We start from the raw sequence: 18370 nt of genomic DNA, 5'->3' as shown, positions 1-18370 counted from the left end.
TGAAGGATGACCACCCTGGTTTCGCCTCGGCCTGGCCTCTCAGAACGCGGGGAGAGACCGAGCACGTACCCGGCCGGCGCTGGTCAGGCAGGCACTCAGGGCTTCCTGTGTGACCACGTCCTGCTGCGGCAGCTCCCCCAGGATTGCAACGGTGACTGCTGAGCAGCGGGCTTGCCCAAGGGTGGGTGGCAACCAGAAAACTACAAAAAAAAACCCTCCCAGCCAGTCACCCTGTGTGGACTCATGTTCTCAGGAAAAAATGATTTCTTTCTTTCTTTTTTTTTTTTTTTTGAGAATTATCTGAATCACACAGGACGCAGGTTAAATAGTATCTTGTTTGCCTACGTTCATCACAAGGATTATGGGAAGTGGGAAAGGGGCAAAAAGACCTCGTTAAGTGTGTGCATGGTTTTATTCTGGGGGTGAAAAGGCCATTAGCAGTAATAAAAGGACAATTAAGTTGTGGAGAGGTTAAAGGTGACTGGCTGGTTAGTGGTGAAGGCGTGCTAGCTGGTGTCACTGGGTGCTGCAGGAACCGCAAAACAGGGCTGCACTTGCAGGAAGTGGCAAGGGTGGGGCCAGGCACAGGGTCCCACTATCTGTCGCTGTGCGGCAGGAGGCCCAATCACTGACACCCACACAGCCATTTCCTGCACTTGAAAAAAAATCTGTTTCTCCCTTTGCAGGTCAACAACTTTTACCTAGAAACTCTTCAGCGTGAGTTCTGACTGATCTTGATCTCTGCCCGTTGCAGAAAATACACACTGTTTACCTGGGGAGGTGTGTGCAGACTCCAACTGACAGGTTTCGAAGCTGTCTGATTTGCATGTGCCTGGAAGAAACCAATTCTCTCAACCCCAAACAGACACCTGCTGGTTGGTTACTCAATAGCTTGACAGACCTTTCTAGAAAAGACCTTCAGGCACACAGAATTCAGTGCCAAAGACCAATGAGAGCCCCAAAGAGTGACATGATGGTCCCCAAGGGTATACTTTCTGGCTGGGGTCAGAAGAGAATTGAGGACTTCATGTTGACAGTATGACACCAGACCTCTCTCCTGGGAACTTCGGCAAGGCTCCCAGAGAGAGGGTGCCCCCACCATGACTGCACAGGCTGACACCTGATATGTGTTTTTATCGCATGTCAAACTTCAATCAGGCTAAAAAGAACAAATAAAAAACAATTATCCTGGAATGTGAACACTGCAGCCTCCAGTGCATGCAAAACACCATGCATGACTCAGGCCCAAACATGCATCTGGCCCTGTACGAGCGGCAGTGCTTAGCTTTGCCAGAGGGGCCCCTGAAGCCCTCTTTGTAGTTCAGCTAACCACACTCTGACTTTATTCAACTGCAAAACGGTCTTGCTAACCTGCAGCCTGGTGGGGATAAAGGATCCCTAACAAACTCTGTGAACATACAGCCCACTCCCGGTCTCTCCCGGGTAAAGAAGCCTACAGAAGGGGGATCCCACATCCTGGTCCTGTGCCCAGGGTGATGCGCGTCACACACGTCACACTGTGGGTGATCACTGGGCCAGTACTCTACCACCACAGGCACTTGCTCAGCCAGAGTGGGTCCTGCGCTCAGGCAAGAAAACTGAGGATCAGCAAGGTTAAGACTCTTGCCCCAAGCCCCTGAGGGAGATGAGCAGCAGGGCTAGAACATGAACCCAGGGCTTCCCTCTTAACCCCTGTCCAGAAACCAGCCCGATCCAGCCGGCTCCCAGGGACTAGAGGCACAGGCAGCGCAGCGGTCAAGGGGCAAAGCATCAGATTCGCCTGTCCTGGCTTCACACATGGCACCGACTCCAGGTGCAGAGACCCAGCAGTTGGTAGGGACCTCTGCGCCTCCTAGACGAGCCAGCCCCAGGTGGGAAAGCAGTGACCTCAGAACCATGTCCTGTGCAGGGCAGCGAGGTTTTGGAAGAGCAGGTCCTGTCACCTTGGCTTCTGTGAGTGCAGGTGTGAAGGTGTGCTTGGTTTGGAAGAAAAACCACTATCACTGGGCAGTCTGGACTGTCCACTCTGCCTGCGTCCACAGGGTCACGGAGCCCCTGGATCAGGGTGCCTACCCCCCTCCTCCCCACAGAGCCATGCTGGGATCAACTTCCAACACCACCCTGTGTCAGGAAGGCCCTTGAGTGTGATCACAACCACAGCACATTCCCAGGGGAAGGCGGCCACCCCTCATGTTGGTCACATGGACTTGCCAAGCAAGGAAGGGTCTGGTCAGTGGAGACTGGCAGAAAAGCACATTCCATTCTCTTACTTTCAACCTGTTGGATTCTACTTTTCTTTAAAAACAAAAACCAAAAAAAACCCCAACACTTGGACATACTCTAGGCTGCCTCTCATCCTAAGCAACCAAGAGAACAAGAGGGGCGCCTAGTGTTTCCATAATGAATGCTACAAGCAGGACCTCCCCCTCCACTCATACGCTGACCTGTCCTGTGAAACCCAGGTAACTACCAGGCTTCACCCAGTTTAAACAGCCTTGCTCCATACGTTGTGCAGTTGGACCTTAACTCCCTTGACCAGAAAAGCAGCAAGGGGCAGACACATTCCTCTGCATCCCAGACTGCCAGACATTTGCCCCAAAATGCAGCTTGTAAGAAAGTCAGCTGCTGGGCTGATGTCAAGTCCCACAGGTGGTGTTAGAGGTTAGTATGAGATCACAGCAGAACGCCCTCAGAAGCACTCGAACACAACTGCCACGGGAATACACCTACCACCGAGCAGCGTATACAGTGCGGAGTTTTTCTGTTCAGCCATCGCTTCTAGGTGAAGGAATCAGACAAGGCATTTAGGTCTTTAGGCAGACACATCATGGCTGGTCACAGTAAACACTGCACGTGAGCTGATGGTTTTCCAGAGCACCTTTAACCACCCAGTGTGATTCTCATCACAGCTGTCTATGGGGCTGGGAGACCTGGTGGGGAAGGCGGTGGGGCAGCGGGTGGGTGGGTGGGGTAGGTCAGCAGGTCTAGGGCTGCCCTTGCTTGCACCTCGATGCATGACTCTGGGTGGCCCATGTGGCCTGTCTCACTTCCCTTTCCACTCACGGTAAATAAAGGGCATCAGGATGCCTGCCCTTACTTACGGGTCCTGGTAGGTCCAGAGAGGTAATGGTCAAGTGAATGCTCCCTAAAGGTCTGTGGCCGTGAACAAGATATCTGGGACACTTTACAGGCCAAGACAGAGTGCAGGTGTGGCAGCACAAAGCCACGAACGAAGGCAGCCTAAGACCCGGGGATACCGGCCCAGATGTCCCAAAGCACGGACAGCTCTCTAAAAAGCCTAACCTCTGAAACCAACTCCAGCGGGCTCACCACGCCCTGGTCTCTAAGTCCATGGCACACAGAAAAGAAGCCAAGATGGGGGAGAGGGTAGGCTCACAGATGGACACCCGAGGGAAGGAACAGTGAGGACAAGTTCAATGCAGAGCCAGAACTGACTCAGGGAAGGGGAGGAGGTGGAGTGAGAGTCTCCAAGGAGTCTCCTGAGAATGAAGCTCACACTTGCGGCTGGTGAGGGCAGCAGCTCCTCCCCGAGGTCCTATAAGTGCTGCAATGCTCTGCGGGTGGGCACCTGTGTGGTTCGTACGCCAACGGTGGATACGTGTAAATATATGCCCAAGTGCATGCACACATGCCCATGTGTGCAAGCAGGATGTGGATATGTGCACATGTATGTGCCTGCATGTATGTGAGAACTTATGCATGTATGTGCACTGGCTCCTATCTTTGAGGTGGAATGAGGAGGCTCAAAGCTATTCCATCAGGAGGTTGTTGAGGGTCCCGTATGAGCTGCTGCCTCTATCTAAGGCACACGCAGCCTCTCAGAGATGGGAGGGAATTCCTCTGTTGTTTTTGCTTTTCTCCTCTGTGTTATGGTAAATGCCTTTGATGTGTGGCTGACGGAAGTGATCTCTTTATGCATCTGTTTCTGCTAATAGCTCACAGAAAATCTGTTATAAATCCACCAGGCCCATGGTCAAACTTTCTCTGACACCTCATCCGCAAGCAGGGCAAACTGGGCTCGGTGAATAGGGTGCCTGTCCCCCTGAGAGAAAGCTTTGGCCCTGATGGCAGGGGAGTAAGGCAGCGTTTGAAGAATATGTCCTCTGTTTGTCTCTACTGCCAAGTGTATCTCATGTAGGAAGTATGGGCAGCCTGGGAACAGTGGCCACTCGTAACTACAGACTCAGGAAGCTGCAATGATGGCACAAGGTGGAGCCCCCGGGGCAGACAGAAGGGAAGGAGCAGGCTCAGGAGGGAAGGAAAAGGAGCAGGAGGCAGGACCAAGGGAGCACCACAGTCTACAGACAGTGTGGCTGAGACTTTGCTTGAAGACCAGGAAATGAAAGACGAGTGCTGGCCAGGGTGCTGAGGACCTCGGAGTGCAATGGGTAAAGGGACTGGGCAACTGCAGTGAGCGGCTTTCAAGTCTGGTGCCTGGCCTGTGGGCCTATGACTATCACACAGAGACCTCGCACATGACTTAAAAGTCTCCAGAATCATCAGAGGGAACCAGGGCCAAGGCTGAGCAAAATGGCAGCACCAGCCACAGCCAGGCAAGGTATGGTCTGCAAGAAACCCCTTGATGGGAGCCACCTGCTGAGATGCCGGCCTCCTCTGTCAAGCACAGCCAAGGAAGCCCCTCTCACCCCTGATGCCTCATCCTGAGTCCTTAACCAGTTTGGAGATTCTGGATCGAGAGGGCAGGCTCAGCTGCTGTCCATACCCCTGGACCACCCTAAGTCAACTTGGGAAAGCTCAGTGGGGTAAAGAGGCCAGAGGGACCACAGAGCCCCAAGCACATGCTCAGCCAGGGGCTGTGTGGCGTGTCTGTGGGCACTGAGGAGGGCCCTGAGCCCCGGGCCTCTGGGAGACCATCCCGGGCCCTGAACAGAACCTGGCCCACAGGAGGGGGTGGGGGGGGTGCTCCAAGTGCACACCACGAACGGACCAAGGTGAATGGGCACAGGGGAGACCCTCTGGTTCTATGTGCAAACCTCACAGCAAAGCTCTACTCTGGGCCTTCAGTCCCCCACTGTCCTATGACAGTGGGTGGGTGGGTGGCGGTGAGAGAAGAAAGCGTACTGACCGCTGGGCGGTTTAGGCCGTGGAGGAGCAGGTTTCTTCGGAGGCAGAGCGGGAGTGTCCTGTTTACTTTTAAAGGGGTCCTCGGAGAATCCTGCCCCTCCAAAGGAGGAGGTGAAAGGACCAGAAGGTGGGGGCTGTAAGAAAGGACACGAAAGAGAGGCAAAAATAACTGTTAACATGGAGCAGCGGACGTTCACCTAGCCAGCACGAGTACCGAGCGCCTGATGAGGCCCCCACCCTTGGGGTTATGCAGCTTGGCCCACACTAGGGCCTGGGGTCTCTCACAAGCCCTCACTTTGCTCCATCCTCAACAGTCTGGGTCCCCTGGCCTGTGAGGGGAGCACCAGCAAGAACACAGAGCAAGCGAGAACAGCCCTGTCCCCTGATGGCCTCGTGTTACAAGAAGGTACTCCCTGCCACACACACCATTCTGCCTGCATGGGGACCTCTTTCCTGACTCCACAGTCCCCTGAACCTCCTGCTCACGCCTCAGAGATATGCCCCACTTTCACACCCTTCATTCAGTGACAGGCAGATCTGGGCAAGGGTCAGAAGCACACCGAACCCTCTCTGTGCCCCCAGGGGCCACTGCCCACGTAGTGACAAGTCAGAGCCCACACTTGAACACTGGCCCATCCCCATCTGTCAGCAGGGATAAGACTGCCTCTATGGAGCTCTTATCACCTCTGGCCCAGACCCTCCCCAGCTTCTTCCAAGTCTGCTCTCACCAGCAAACTGTCCTACTGCCTCAAACCCAAATCAGACCTTGTCTCCCCAGCAAAAGACCTGTGCATGGAAGATGGGCAGGTGGGTGAGTGGGAAGATGATAGGTAGAGATAACAGGTAGGTAGGTGTATTTAAATGAAGATGACAGGTCGACAGAAATCACAGGTAGGCAGATAGATGGTAGTTAGGGTGACAGGTAGTTGGGGAGGTGGGAGAAATGACGAGTAGGTGAGCAGGTAGGCAGATGAGCAGAGATAACAAGTACGTGGGCAGGCAGGTAGCACTGCACTGCCCCGGCCCAGAGGTAACCTCCAAGCGCTCTTCATCCCATCCCCACCGCCTAAGTCTTTGGCTTCATCCCTGCTGACTACCTTCTTCCATTCCTCCCTGGAAGACTCCCTGGTCCCTGGAACTCTTCGGGCCCCATCTCCAGGTCCCTGTGCACATAAGGAGCTTAGCCCACCCAGTCTGGCACTCGAACCCCCCTGCTTTCTTGGAGACTGGCTGGACCTCGGTTCGGCCCCCGGAGTGCCCCCCAACACTCCTTCCTGCCAGCTGTGTCTGTAGACAGCCACCACGCTGACAGGCTTCCAGCCTTATCCCAGCAGACCAGGTGGCCTGGAGGGCAAGCTTGAGTCCCGCTTTCTCTGAATCTGCTGTGAGTGAGCGCGGGTGATGGGGACGATGCCAGCTGGCCGAGCCCACCACAGCAGTGACCACTGAGTGGACCCCCACCTCGAGCACCAGCACAGCACACCTCCACCGACAGACAGGTGGGCAGCCGCAGACAGGCTGGCTCATGTCTCGTGACGGGCACCCCCAAAGGAGAATATCACTTTCTACAGGTGCGGGCACCACTTTCACTAAAATAGAAAATAACTAGAAAAAAGTAGAGCAAGGAAATCTATAGCTAGCATTTCACTTTCCAGTTTGTTACCCATGGTCAACTGCAGTCTGAAAATATTAAATGCAAAATTCCAGAAATAAGGCCTGTTTAAGTTTTCAATTGTACACCCTTCTGAGCAGTGGGAATCATCCCTCTGTTGGGCGTCTCCACGCTCCAGACGCTCCCTAGCTTGCCAGTCACTGAGTGGCTGTCTTGGTGCCCAGACCGTCACTGTATCACAGTGCTTGTGCTCAGGTCAACTTTATTTTACTTGACAATGGCTGCAAAGCACAAAGTAGTGATGCTGGCAATTTGGATGTGACCAAGAGAAGCTGTAAAGTTCTCCCTTTATGTGAGAAGGTGTGTATTTATAGGAACAAACACAGGATCTATAGGGTCCAGTACTACGATGGTTTCAGACATCCACCTGAAAGCATGCCCCGTGGTAAGGACAAATTATTGTGGTAGAAAAAAAAGGAATTAGTGGAAACAGGGAAAGTCACTAACATGTTCCTCAAAGAGCAAATGCAAGGAGCAGTGGGACAGAGCAGGGTGGGCTATGCACAGCAGGAGATGGGGGCAACAGGGGGCAACAAGGGGCACTTTTAATTCTCCCCGGGAGGGCAGGTCTAGGGGCAGAAAACAAAGCACACTGGTGGGACTGTCTCAAATAAACTGGACCCAGCAAATCACTGGAGGTGCAGGGACAGGGCCTGCCTCCAGCCACCATGTGCTGTGCAGCTGCCCCTCCTCCAGGGCCCAGTCACACGGGCTCAGCCTCCTCCATCTCTGGTATCTAGTCATAGCCATTCGTCTCAGGTGGGGGAGAGGCTTCTGCACACTCAGAGGACCCCACTGGACACCCTGTTCCTACCCCCAACATTCTGATGCTGCCTGCGTAGGAAACGCTGACTCTATGTTGATCTTCTCGCACCATCTTCCCAACAACCTGGGGAGGAAGTCCTGTCAGCACTTTGTTTTATACACAGGGAAACTGAGGCACAGAGAGAAGATGCAGCCTGCCGGTCCATGGCACCTCAGTGGTGGAGTCAGGGTGGGAACCCACGACATCCGCCTCCCAGGACTGAGCTCCTGGGCCCTATCCTAGGCTGCTGTCAGCCTGCTCCCCGTGGTGGGTCTCGGACCACATTCTGGGCACAGAGTCCCTGTCCTCAGGCTTGTGAAGGAGATACACGTGGATACAGGCAAGAAGTAGAACAAGCCAAGTGGTCAGTGGGCAGAGGGCCCTGAGGAAGACGGGGATCTACAACTCCCCCAGGTTCATTTCTCTCCCAAGACCACCCTAGTTCCAGGTGTGCGGGGCTGCCAGGGCTGCGGCAGGGCAAGAAGGACCCCTCCACAGCTGCTGCTCTCCTCTCCCAGGCTCTATGGTCGCTTGTTCTTTTAGATAAGTCAGGGAGTTTGCTGGCAGAATCTGCTGCTTGAGTTTCTGGAACGTATACCTGGACCGGGTATAGAACATGGTGTTGGGGTGGAGTCTGGAAGCCCAGCCCTGCCACTTACTAACAGCCTCAGGGCCTCAGTCACCTCATCTGTGAAGATGACAATAATGACGGGCTCTAGCTCACAGGGCTGCAGCCAGAACACAACAAGGTCATGAATCTATCACTTCAACTCGCTCACACACAAAATTGGCACAAAAACAGTGTGGCTATTAACATGCCAAACATGTGGATGTGATTAGAATTCTTTCAGATGCTATAGAACCTGCAAATGGCCCATCAGCTACTGACACTTTGCCACTCCCTGATATCCACACGGTTTTTCCTGGGGGCGGTGGCATGAGACAATGAGGGTGCAGCGGTGACCTGGAGCTTAGCTTTAAAACAGGTGATTTGGAGTCTGTGTCTAGGAAAGGACAATGGGATAGGGGCAGAGGAGACGGAGAGAGAGGGAACACTGGTGCTTCTGCCTCTGTCAGTCACAGAACGTTCCCCGGCCTGCAGCTCCCCCACTTCTCACACAACCTGAGACAGGTGGGCAGGGATCAAGACTGTTTCCCGAGCAGAGAAACAGCATGATGGGCCCTGAGGCCGGCAAGTGGACCCCACTCCTGGCCCCAAGTACTGGCAATGCCTCAGCTCTGGGAAAAGGGCACAAAGGGACACCCGGAGCCTCCAGGCAGACCCCCCCAATCTCTGAGTGCAGAGCCCCTTGGTCCACTGGGCCCATGCGACATGATGACTCTCCCGGATGAAGCTGCCACCAGCCAGGCTAACTCTCCGCTCCTCTGGTTCACACAACAGAGAGCCTGGTGGCTTGCTCCTATGTGAAAGGGTTCCAACCATAAATGTCTGGGACGCCCACACCAGTGAATTGTATCATCTCTAACACCGAAAAGCCTATGTCATTTCTGAATTCATTTCTGAACCCCAATTTTCACAACTTCAAGTTTCCCAAGAAGCCTCCTTTGGAACCTGACTGTTCCCTCTCTGGCTGTGACTTCAGGGAAAGTCGCTATCTTTAGAAGGGTTCAGTAAGCCAGTAGGGGCTCTCTGGGCCAACCCACAGTGAAGTTGCTCAAAAAAAGACAGGAAAACTACTATGAGAAAAGCAGCTCTAAAAAAATGTATTTGGAGAAGGGGAAAAAAAAGCCCTAAATAGAAATACCTAATAAAAAAGAAAGGAAGAAAGAAAAACTGGAAACAGGCTGACAACCAGCCAAGTATTTCACAGATGGCCTTTCTGCAGAAGAGGGGTGAAATAATTAAGCTGGGTTTGCTTTTATTCTCAGATGTTCCCTGAAATCTATTTGGGGAATTTGTTTTGAAAGCAAGGCAACATAAGCTTGATGCTGTCTAGAAAACGCTCCTTGGGTCTGTGGGAGCTCAGCTAGGAAAGCAGCCAAGAGGGGCCCCCACAGGAATCTCGCGGAGGCACACCCTGGGCCGTGGGCCACCTCCCTGCAGCCCTGCAGATGGTGGGCAACCCTGCTCACATGGGGAAAAGCTGGTGATGTAAAAAGAAAAAAAAAAAACAAGAAGCCAAAAAAAACCACCACCTCTTGTCACTTTACTTTCGTTTCCCTCAGCATTTTATTTATATACATGATGTTCTTTAAAAACAGAGAACCAAAAGGGAAACAGACCTACAAGGTTAGGGCTTGGTATTTGGAAGGACCAGTGGCATGAGATCAGGAGCGGACGGGATGGTGGAAACAAAACAATGGGGCACTGCAGACAGATTTTCCACGGCCCCGTCCAACTCCGTCCCACACAGTGCTGCCAACAGGAAGGGGCGCTGGCTGTGGAGTCGTCAGTGCACGTGTGTGCACAGTCTGATAGGGACGCGGAAACAGGGAGTGGGGAACCAGGCTGTCGAGGAGGAAAGTGCAACTTCAGGTTAGAGTGGGAAGAGGAAGAAAGACTAAAGGGCCCCGGCTCAGACCTGCCTGGCTCTGGGGTCTCTGCAGAGTCTGTCCGCCTGGAGGAGGGCAGGGTGGCAGTGCTTGCCATTGGGACCCCCAGGCTGGCCGCCATGCCTTGGCCCTTGGAGTCCGCATAACCTCTACTCAGACACTTCTTGAAATAGCGGCGCCCCTTGTGCACTCATCCTTGTCCTAATAGGACTACTGCTAGCTCTCACTCCCTCTGCCTCTGGGGCACACCTCCTGCAGGGAGATGACCCACTGCGACAGTTTGAGAATCCAACGCAAACCCATCCTTGGGAGTGGCTGCCACCATGTGGCAGGTTTTCTGATTTCAGGAGATGCTTTCCCATCCACTAAGTTGGGATAGACGTTGAGGGCACACAGCCCCACTCAAGGAGTGCAGGCAAATGTCACAGCCACTAAGCAACAGGCAGATGTGAGGGACAATCATCTGGTACTTTTTGGCCAATCCCAGATAACACTCTAACCATCAGGATCACAGTGTTTCCATATGAGGAATGGAGGGCCACTCCCTTCAGGCACTGGGAGAAAAAACGCTGCAACACCAGCACCTCTAGGCTCCCTCTGGGAGTGGCCAATGGGCACAGAGCTCTGCCTCTTTCAGAAGCTGGATTTGCTACGTTGACAGTTAGGCTCGCGCGCTTCTTTGAAAACCTAAACAGAATCTCAAATGCTTCTCGGAAGCTACATACCACAATCACACACTGCTAACCACAAGCGCTCAGCACCCAGACAACTGTGTGCCCCTAGGGCTGAATGAACATGGAGCAAGCAAGCAGAATGCCCGGAGGAGCTGGAGTGGTGGGGGTACTGGTGGGGATGAGTGGGGTGTTCCTTGCTGTGGCTGCATGGGTCCCACATCCTCCAGGGGCTCCCTCCCCAGCCTCCTCTGCACCACCTAGCTATGAGCCTTCCCCAACTAGGAAGTAAGATCCAATGGGAATGTATTCTGCTTGTGGCTATCTCCCAACCAAGGAATCAGTGGTACCTGGGCAGGAGCAGGAGGAATGAATGCAGAAGGCAGGATTCTACTGCTCTGTGGCCATAGGCTGTATTGCATGAGGCTCTTTCTCTTTGAGACCCACCCCTCACCTGCCTGGGGGACTGCCAAGGAGAGTACACACGGGTGACCAAAACAGGGTATTCAAGGCCAAAGGCCAAGACAGAACACGCCTAACACTTTCCTTAATTCTTATCAAAGAAACACATGCTCATAATTAAAACCAAGGGACTTTCTAAGTGTTAAAAAAGCACAGAAGACCCCCAGCCTGTTGCCTTTCCCATTTACCAAGGCCCATGTTTTTGACTTCCTAGCAGTTTCTTCTGGAATTTACTTCATTAATCATGGGCTTCTACTGTCAGTTCTGAATCTGTCCATTTTGAACATAATCCACTGATTGCTTGCTACACTAAAAGATGTGGCTCTAACAACATCTCTCCCCCACAGCCCTTTCAGCAGCACCCAGACGCTGTCTAGCATATGGCCATGGTCAGTTAACATACCCAGAGCGGCACAGTTACACTGTCCAGCCTGACAATGGCACAAATGTCATCTTTCTTGAACAGTTTATTTTTTACATGTGGATTTATTCACTGACCTCTCACTTTCCAAACCTTCTGGAGTTCTGCCCAAACGCAGCTCCAAACACTCAGCCCACTTTCTCCAGACACCTCCCGACTGCCAGCCTGTGGCCCCAGTTGAGGGCTCGGGCAGTTTAGCTCCAAGGAAGGGAAATGGGTCTGACCACAGTCACAGGCACTTTCTAGACCCTGTCCGCTGACTCACAGCCTCTCATGAGGGCACATTTCAGAGTTTGACAGGTACAAAGGAAATGCACATGTGGCATCAACAACTCCGCCTGGCAGCCATGACAAGACCACAACAAGAGGAACAAGGACCCTGGCAGAGGCACGGGTGCTCCAGAGAGGGGCTTTACCTTGGACATCTGGCTGAAGTCAGCAAAGCCCTCAGCACTATTGAAGGACCCACTTCCGAAGGGGTCTAAAGTTCCAAAGGGACCTGCAAGCATCACCAACAGAGGCAGAGTTACAGGACATCCCAGGACATGCCTCCTGGGGTCAAAGGGAAGTGTTGACTCTCGCTACTCAACGAGAGTAGGAAGCAGGAAGCAGGAGATTCGGGAAGTCACATTTATCTGCTGGGGCCATACATAGAGGTGGGATGGTGCCTGCGGTCCCACTGGTTCAGGAGGGGAGTAGGAGGGGGAAGAGGGCCATTCGACAGTAACCCACCACCTACAGGAGTGATATGGGGCAGTCACCTGTGGGTAGAGACTTTTGCTGAGCTATCTCTTTGGTGGGGTGATTCGCCTGGAGTAAACCCCATGTCCACCTATGATACCAAATGCTGTAGCCAACAAGGAAGCTGCCAGGCAAGGCACCAGGACCAGGTGGGGTTATTCCCAAAAGCAAGGGGGAGTCTGCAAATGCTCCCCTCCCTTGAAGTACAAGCCAGTACCCTTGATCAAACTTTGGATACTTTTATAAAAAATTTCCAAAGTACAAACCAAAGATTTATACAGAGGAATGAGTAAAAAGGAACTAATAATAATGTTGGTGTTACTACTGAATTAATTCCTACTGCTAAGCTTCCTTTCCAGAGAGATGCCAGCACTTACTTGGGAAGATGAGCAGCCGGGGGGACTCTGGTTGAACTGCCTCAGGCAAGGGTCTGGGTATCACTGACTAATGACATAAACTCTGAGGACACACCAATTTTGGAAATGAAATCATTAACTGGGTGGGCTCCTTCCACTGCCTGAGGAAGAGTCAGAAGGAAAATAAGCCATCAGTCTCACCTGATCCTTTTGAGGAGACACTGGAGGATGAAAAGGGGTCACTGGATTCAAAGGGGTCGAGCTGAGTGAAAGGAGAGAGGAAAGAGTGAAAAGCAGTTTGTTTGCTGCACTGCCCATTCATTCAAATCTTCCTGACATCTACACACACTGTACCTGGAGCCGGGTCTTGAGGAGAATAAAACCACTAAAACTAAACCCCAACAAGGAACACCCCAACAGACTGGCCCCCTCCTGCAGGTAACACCTGTAAACTCTGAACCAAAGAACGACAACCCGGAGGCTCAGGAAGTGAACCAAAGCAGTAAGGCTTTGGAGGAAAATTAAAACATGGCAGAAAAAAATAGTACAGTTGACCCTTGCACAACATGTTAGGAGCACTGACCCCCCACCCCCCCACACAGTTAAAAATCAACATATAAATACAGTTCACTTTCCATATATGCCAATCCCAACCACAGCTGACCCACAATTTATAAATGAAATAGGTAGACCCACATACTGTACAAGGTTGAATTTTCCATTTTGACAGCTATAGTCTGAAGGTATAGGGAGGCTAAGACTTCAATAAAAAAAAAAAATCATCTTTCTGGCCTGAAGACCAGGGGGATGGAGGTCTAGGACAACCATACCCATGAAGAAGGGACAGCGATCCAGGAAGGAAAGAAAGAGCATGGAAGTCCCAGATCCCACGATCAGCCCTGCCAAGTCTCAGGCTCACCCCTGCAGTCAGAGCAGTCTATACCTAAGGCCAGAGGGAAGGAACCACCAGTAAGAGAGGGGAGTTTGAAGTGTAAGTCTCACTGAGTTAATGGCCTAGTGAAACAAAACCACTCAGGCTCTTTGGAGGAATGTAACAGAATCCAGTGTCCACAACAGAGCACCCATGATGCACAGGAAACGTTTCCAAATGATTCAACATATAAGAACCAGAAAAATGTGGCCAGTTCTCAAAGGAAAAGACAATCAATATAGCCAATCCCAAGATGATCCAGAGGTCAGAATTCTCAGACGACGACAACTTTAAAGCAGTGATAACTGTGTTCAATGAGATAAAGAAAAATATGCTCGAATAAAATGATAGGGAGACCTTGGCAGAGACACAGAAGCTCTACAGAAACAAATGAAAATTCTAAAACTGAAAAGTATAGCATCTGAAATAACTTCACTAGGTTGGCTGAACAACAAATGGTAGAGAAAAAAGTGAGTGAAGTTGAAGACAGATCGGTAGAAATTCCCAATCTGAAGGAAAAAGAAAAAAAAATGAAGACAGGGCTTCCAGACCTTGTGGGAACATTAGCAAAAGGTCTTAATGGGTAACCATAAACCTGCAAAGAAAGGAAAAAGAGACAACAGGGTAGAAAAAGAAAATACTCAAAGAAATAATGGCTGAAAACTTTGCTAAATTTGAGGAAAGACACAATTTATAGGTATAAAAACCTCAGCAAATCCCAGATAGCATACATACAAAGAAAACCACGTCCAGAGATTTCCTGGTCAAACTAATGAAAAGCAAAGATAAAGAGAGGCTCTTCAAAGCAGCCAGAGAAAACGACACATTGCACCGAGGGGGAGACTGCCAGAAACACTGACGACTTGTCACCAGAGACAGTGAAGGCCAGAAGGCCGAGAGCAGCAGCCAAAGAGCGCCGAAAGGAAAAACTAGTGCCAGGGCAGACTTGAAGACCCTTCCAGAATGTCAACAAAGCAGACCAGTATTACCAGAAATGCCAAGGGAAGTTCTTCCAGATAAAGGAAAATGAAAATGGAGGAAAAATCAGATTTTGCAAAAGGAATGAAGTGTGTTAAAGATGGAAAATCTACAGGTAAAAAAACAAAAACAAAAACAAAAACAAAACCCCACTTTTCTCCCCTTTAATGACCTTTAAAGTTTCTTTAAAAAAATACAGCGGACAAAAAACTGTACTTGAAAAATAACTAAATAAAAAAAAGAAAAAAGAAAAAAATACAGTGGATTAAAAGAAAAATTGTAACGCTGTCTTATGGAGTTTATAATACATGTAGATGCTTTGCATTCATAGGATAGCTATTACATAAGAGATGCTGCTAGCTGAGGAGACGTGGAGAAATGAACCTATATGACTGCAAGTTTTCTACATTATATTAATTATTACAATAATAACTTTAAGTAGCCTATGAAAAACTTAAGAGCATATATTGTTAATTCCTAAAGCAATTTCTAAAAAAATAATGAAAAGAGATATAATTAAAAGGCCAGTAAGTACAAGGAAATTAAATTCTAGAAAATATTCAAATACTCCAAAGAAAGGTAGAAAAGGGAGAACAGAGGTACAATACAAAGAGGATTCAAGGCAAGGAAATAATAAAATACTAGATTTAAATCCAACCCTATCAATAATTACATTAAATATTAAGGAATTAGACATTCTATTTAGAAGGTGGAGATTTTCAGGCTGGAGAGAAAAGCAAGCCCCAACTACATACTGAACTCAAAAGGCACCCTTCATATATAAATAAACACCAAATAAGGTGAAGGTAAATGAGTGCAAAAACATACATGATGCAAAGAGCAAGCAAAAGAGGATAAAGTGGCTACTTTAAATGTATGATAAAATAGATTTCAATACAAAGATATAACCAGAGGAAAAAAAGAAACCCTTATAATGATAAAAAGGTCATTGCCTCAGACAACAATCATGCAGGTATAGGCACCTGACAAAGCCTCAAAATATATGAAGAAAAAACATATATATATACATATAACCTGAACAACACTACCAACCGCTCTGACCTAACTGACCTGTACAGACCATGACAGCCAGTAACTGTGCACGTTCTTCCCGACTGCATGCAGTATGTTCACCAAGACCATAAAACAAGTCTCATTAAATTTAAAAGAACTGAAAACAAACAAATATCTTCTCTAATAACAAACAGATATTAATTAGAAATCAATATTGTAAAATACCTAATGAAAACAAGCCAAGTGGCTGGAAACAAAACAGTGTACTTAAACTAATCCATGGTTCAACAGAGAAGTCACGAGGGAAACTAGAAAATATCTCGAACTGAAAAACAATGAAGATATAACCTATCATAATATGTGGAGTGCAAGCTAAAGCAGCATTTAGAGATACATAGCTTTAAATACATTAGGAAAGTTCTAAAATCAATGGCCTAAGGATGGATCTTAAGATGTTAGAAATAGAAAAGCATAGTAGGAAGGAAGCAATAAAGAGCAAAAATCAGTGAAACAGAAAACAAACAGAACATTAACAAAGCCCAAAGTCAGTTTGTAGAAAAGGTAACTAAACTGAGTAAAAAGGAGATCCTGTGAGAGGTCATACAGACAGAAACATTACGAACGAACCTGCCTTCAAGGCACTCGGAGTCTGGCATGAAGACCACCGACAGGTCCGTGGAGAAGAGGACAACCAGGGAACGTATGAGGTGGGCACTTCTCATACATATGAGGTGAGCGTTCTGTGGCCTAGAACGCTAAGGGAGGCCACACCACCTTCACGTAGTCACAGAAATTCTCCACTCAAGAACAAAAAGTCACTTTTGCTTTTTAAATCCTAGTTGACATCAATTTAACCCAGTCTGTTGGACCTAATGTTGTGCAAAACACATAGGTTATTAGATGCTGAGGGGGGAGGGTACACGTTTGCCACACACATACGTGTAGCCAGGCCACAGGTTTGGACATTCCTCCTGCCCTGACTGGGACCCACTGGGACAGTCAGATCCCAGTGTCTCTACCAGTGCTGTGCACTAGGAAGACAGCAGAGGTGGTCGTGTGGAGACTGGGGCGGTGTGTGGAAGCGTGGCACCTCGGTCTGCTCTGTCTTTGGTGGGGGGCGGAGCAGCAGTGGGGCAGGGGCAGAGCGGAGACCCCTGCAGGCTCCTGAGCCCGAAGGGGCACAGAAACGGACAGACAGATGCATGCTGTTGAAGACGCAGCCGCCTCCTGACTGGACTCCCTCGACCAGCGGATGCGACAGCCTGCCTCACAGGACAATCCTTGCAGGGACCCACCGGGCCACCCAGTAATGAGAGCTGGCCCTTGACAGAGCTCCTGGAGAACCGCCCAGCCTCGCACGGCCCACAGTCGTTGGGCTCAGCGAGCACAGTTCAAATGACAGAGTCCTGACTCAGCGGGAGGGAGGACAAGGACAGGCTGCCTTCACACACTCGCAGGACACACACAGGTTGCGCCTCTGCCTTCCTGTGTCACTCACCTTTGAAGATAAGGACGGGTTTTTCGTGAATGGGTCTGAGGTAAACGGGTCATTCTTTGTCTGTTTCTTAAAGAAGTCTTCGGGGACAGAGCCACTGAACGGGTCGCTTTCTTTGAAAGGGTCTCCTCCAAATGGGTCTAGAAAGTGTTTTGGAAAGGGAGGAAAAGCATGCAACATGAATAAATATTATGTTTAGTGAAAGAAACTAAATATGGATGAACACATAACTGACTAATGGCATTTAGGTGAAATCCTAGAAAAGCCAAAAACCATAGTGACAGAGAGCAGGTCAGTGGCCGAAAGGGACTGGGGGCTGGAGGAGGGTGGCACCAGGGAACCTTTCGGGACGATAAAAACGTCCATTCTCCCATGTGACTGTACTCACTTGTCCAAACTCAACTCGTTACACACTTACAATTGCTGAATCTTGTTGTGTATAAATTATACCTCTCGATAAAGCCTATTTTAGAAACAATAAAATAAACCAAGCAGGCAAACCCACAGAAACAGAAAAGCAGATCAGTGGTTGCCAAGGCCTGGGGAAGAGAAAATGGGGAGTGGCTACTACTGGGGGAAAGGCCCCCTGTGGGGTGATGAGAATATCTGGAAAGTAGATAATGGTGGTAGTTGTAGAATGTTGGGAATGTACTAAATGCCAGTGAATTGTTCACTTCAAAATTGTTAATTTTGTGGTACGTGAATTTTACCTCAGTAAAAAAATAAAGAAAAAAATAGGCAGCATGATCCCAACACCACGGCCACTGAGTGTTCACTCCCCTCAATGTGGGGAGGGGCACAGTGACTGGAGCAGGAAAGCCACTGTCACGAGGAGGGAACCAAACACTAGGCTTTCCATGTTGCGGCCACTCCTGGGGTGTGTGGACAGAAGTCCCACTGTGTGCAGGTACTACACAGGACCCTTGAAGCTGCCACAGGTGACACAAGCAGGCACAAGTGACTGAGTTGCTGTGTGCATCACCTGGTTACCGGGAGCTCCTTTCCTACTTCTGCTGGGAGACTGGCAACCGGGGCACCCAACTGAGAAAGAGAGGGACACAATCACCGCCAGTTTCCTTCAGAAAGGAAGCTCCCTGCTGCCATGCGGCGGGGGCCCTGGTGGAGGAGACTGGAAGGAGTCTTCCACCGCCCTCGACTTGCATAGGAACAGGACTATTCTGAGGACAAGTCCAGGAACATGTCC

The 18370-nt window shown here is 50.0% G+C and overlaps 1 protein-coding gene across 11 annotated transcripts in view; it reads right to left on the bottom strand.

Moving 5' to 3' along the window:
* Nucleotides 1-18370, bottom strand: part of EPS15L1 (epidermal growth factor receptor pathway substrate 15 like 1) — a 97031-nt gene that overhangs the window by 12735 nt on the left and 65926 nt on the right. For 4 of the 11 annotated variants that reach the window (XM_053668078.1, XM_053668079.1, XM_053668084.1 and 1 more), the window contains 5 exons: nucleotides 17170-17306; nucleotides 12950-13010; nucleotides 12068-12150; nucleotides 5108-5240; nucleotides 2731-2778 (listed from right to left, as the gene is read on the bottom strand). In XM_053668078.1, coding sequence (XP_053524053.1) covers nucleotides 2731-2778; nucleotides 5108-5240; nucleotides 12068-12150; nucleotides 12950-13010; nucleotides 17170-17306 — 462 coding nt within the window. The remainder of the gene's footprint in view (nucleotides 1-2730; nucleotides 2779-5107; nucleotides 5241-12067; nucleotides 12151-12949; nucleotides 13011-17169; nucleotides 17307-18370) is intronic. The other 7 variants (XM_037141932.2, XM_053668086.1, XM_053668081.1 and 4 more) reach the window with 4 other exon arrangements.

This window comes from Artibeus jamaicensis, unplaced genomic scaffold (assembly GCF_021234435.1).
Source record: "Artibeus jamaicensis isolate MK-2021 breed Jamaican fruit bat unplaced genomic scaffold, CSHL_Jam_final contig_477, whole genome shotgun sequence".
Classification (NCBI taxonomy): domain Eukaryota; kingdom Metazoa; phylum Chordata; class Mammalia; order Chiroptera; family Phyllostomidae; genus Artibeus; species Artibeus jamaicensis.
Note: the sequence above shows the minus strand (reverse complement) of the source record. Positions and strands in the feature narration are given on the sequence as shown.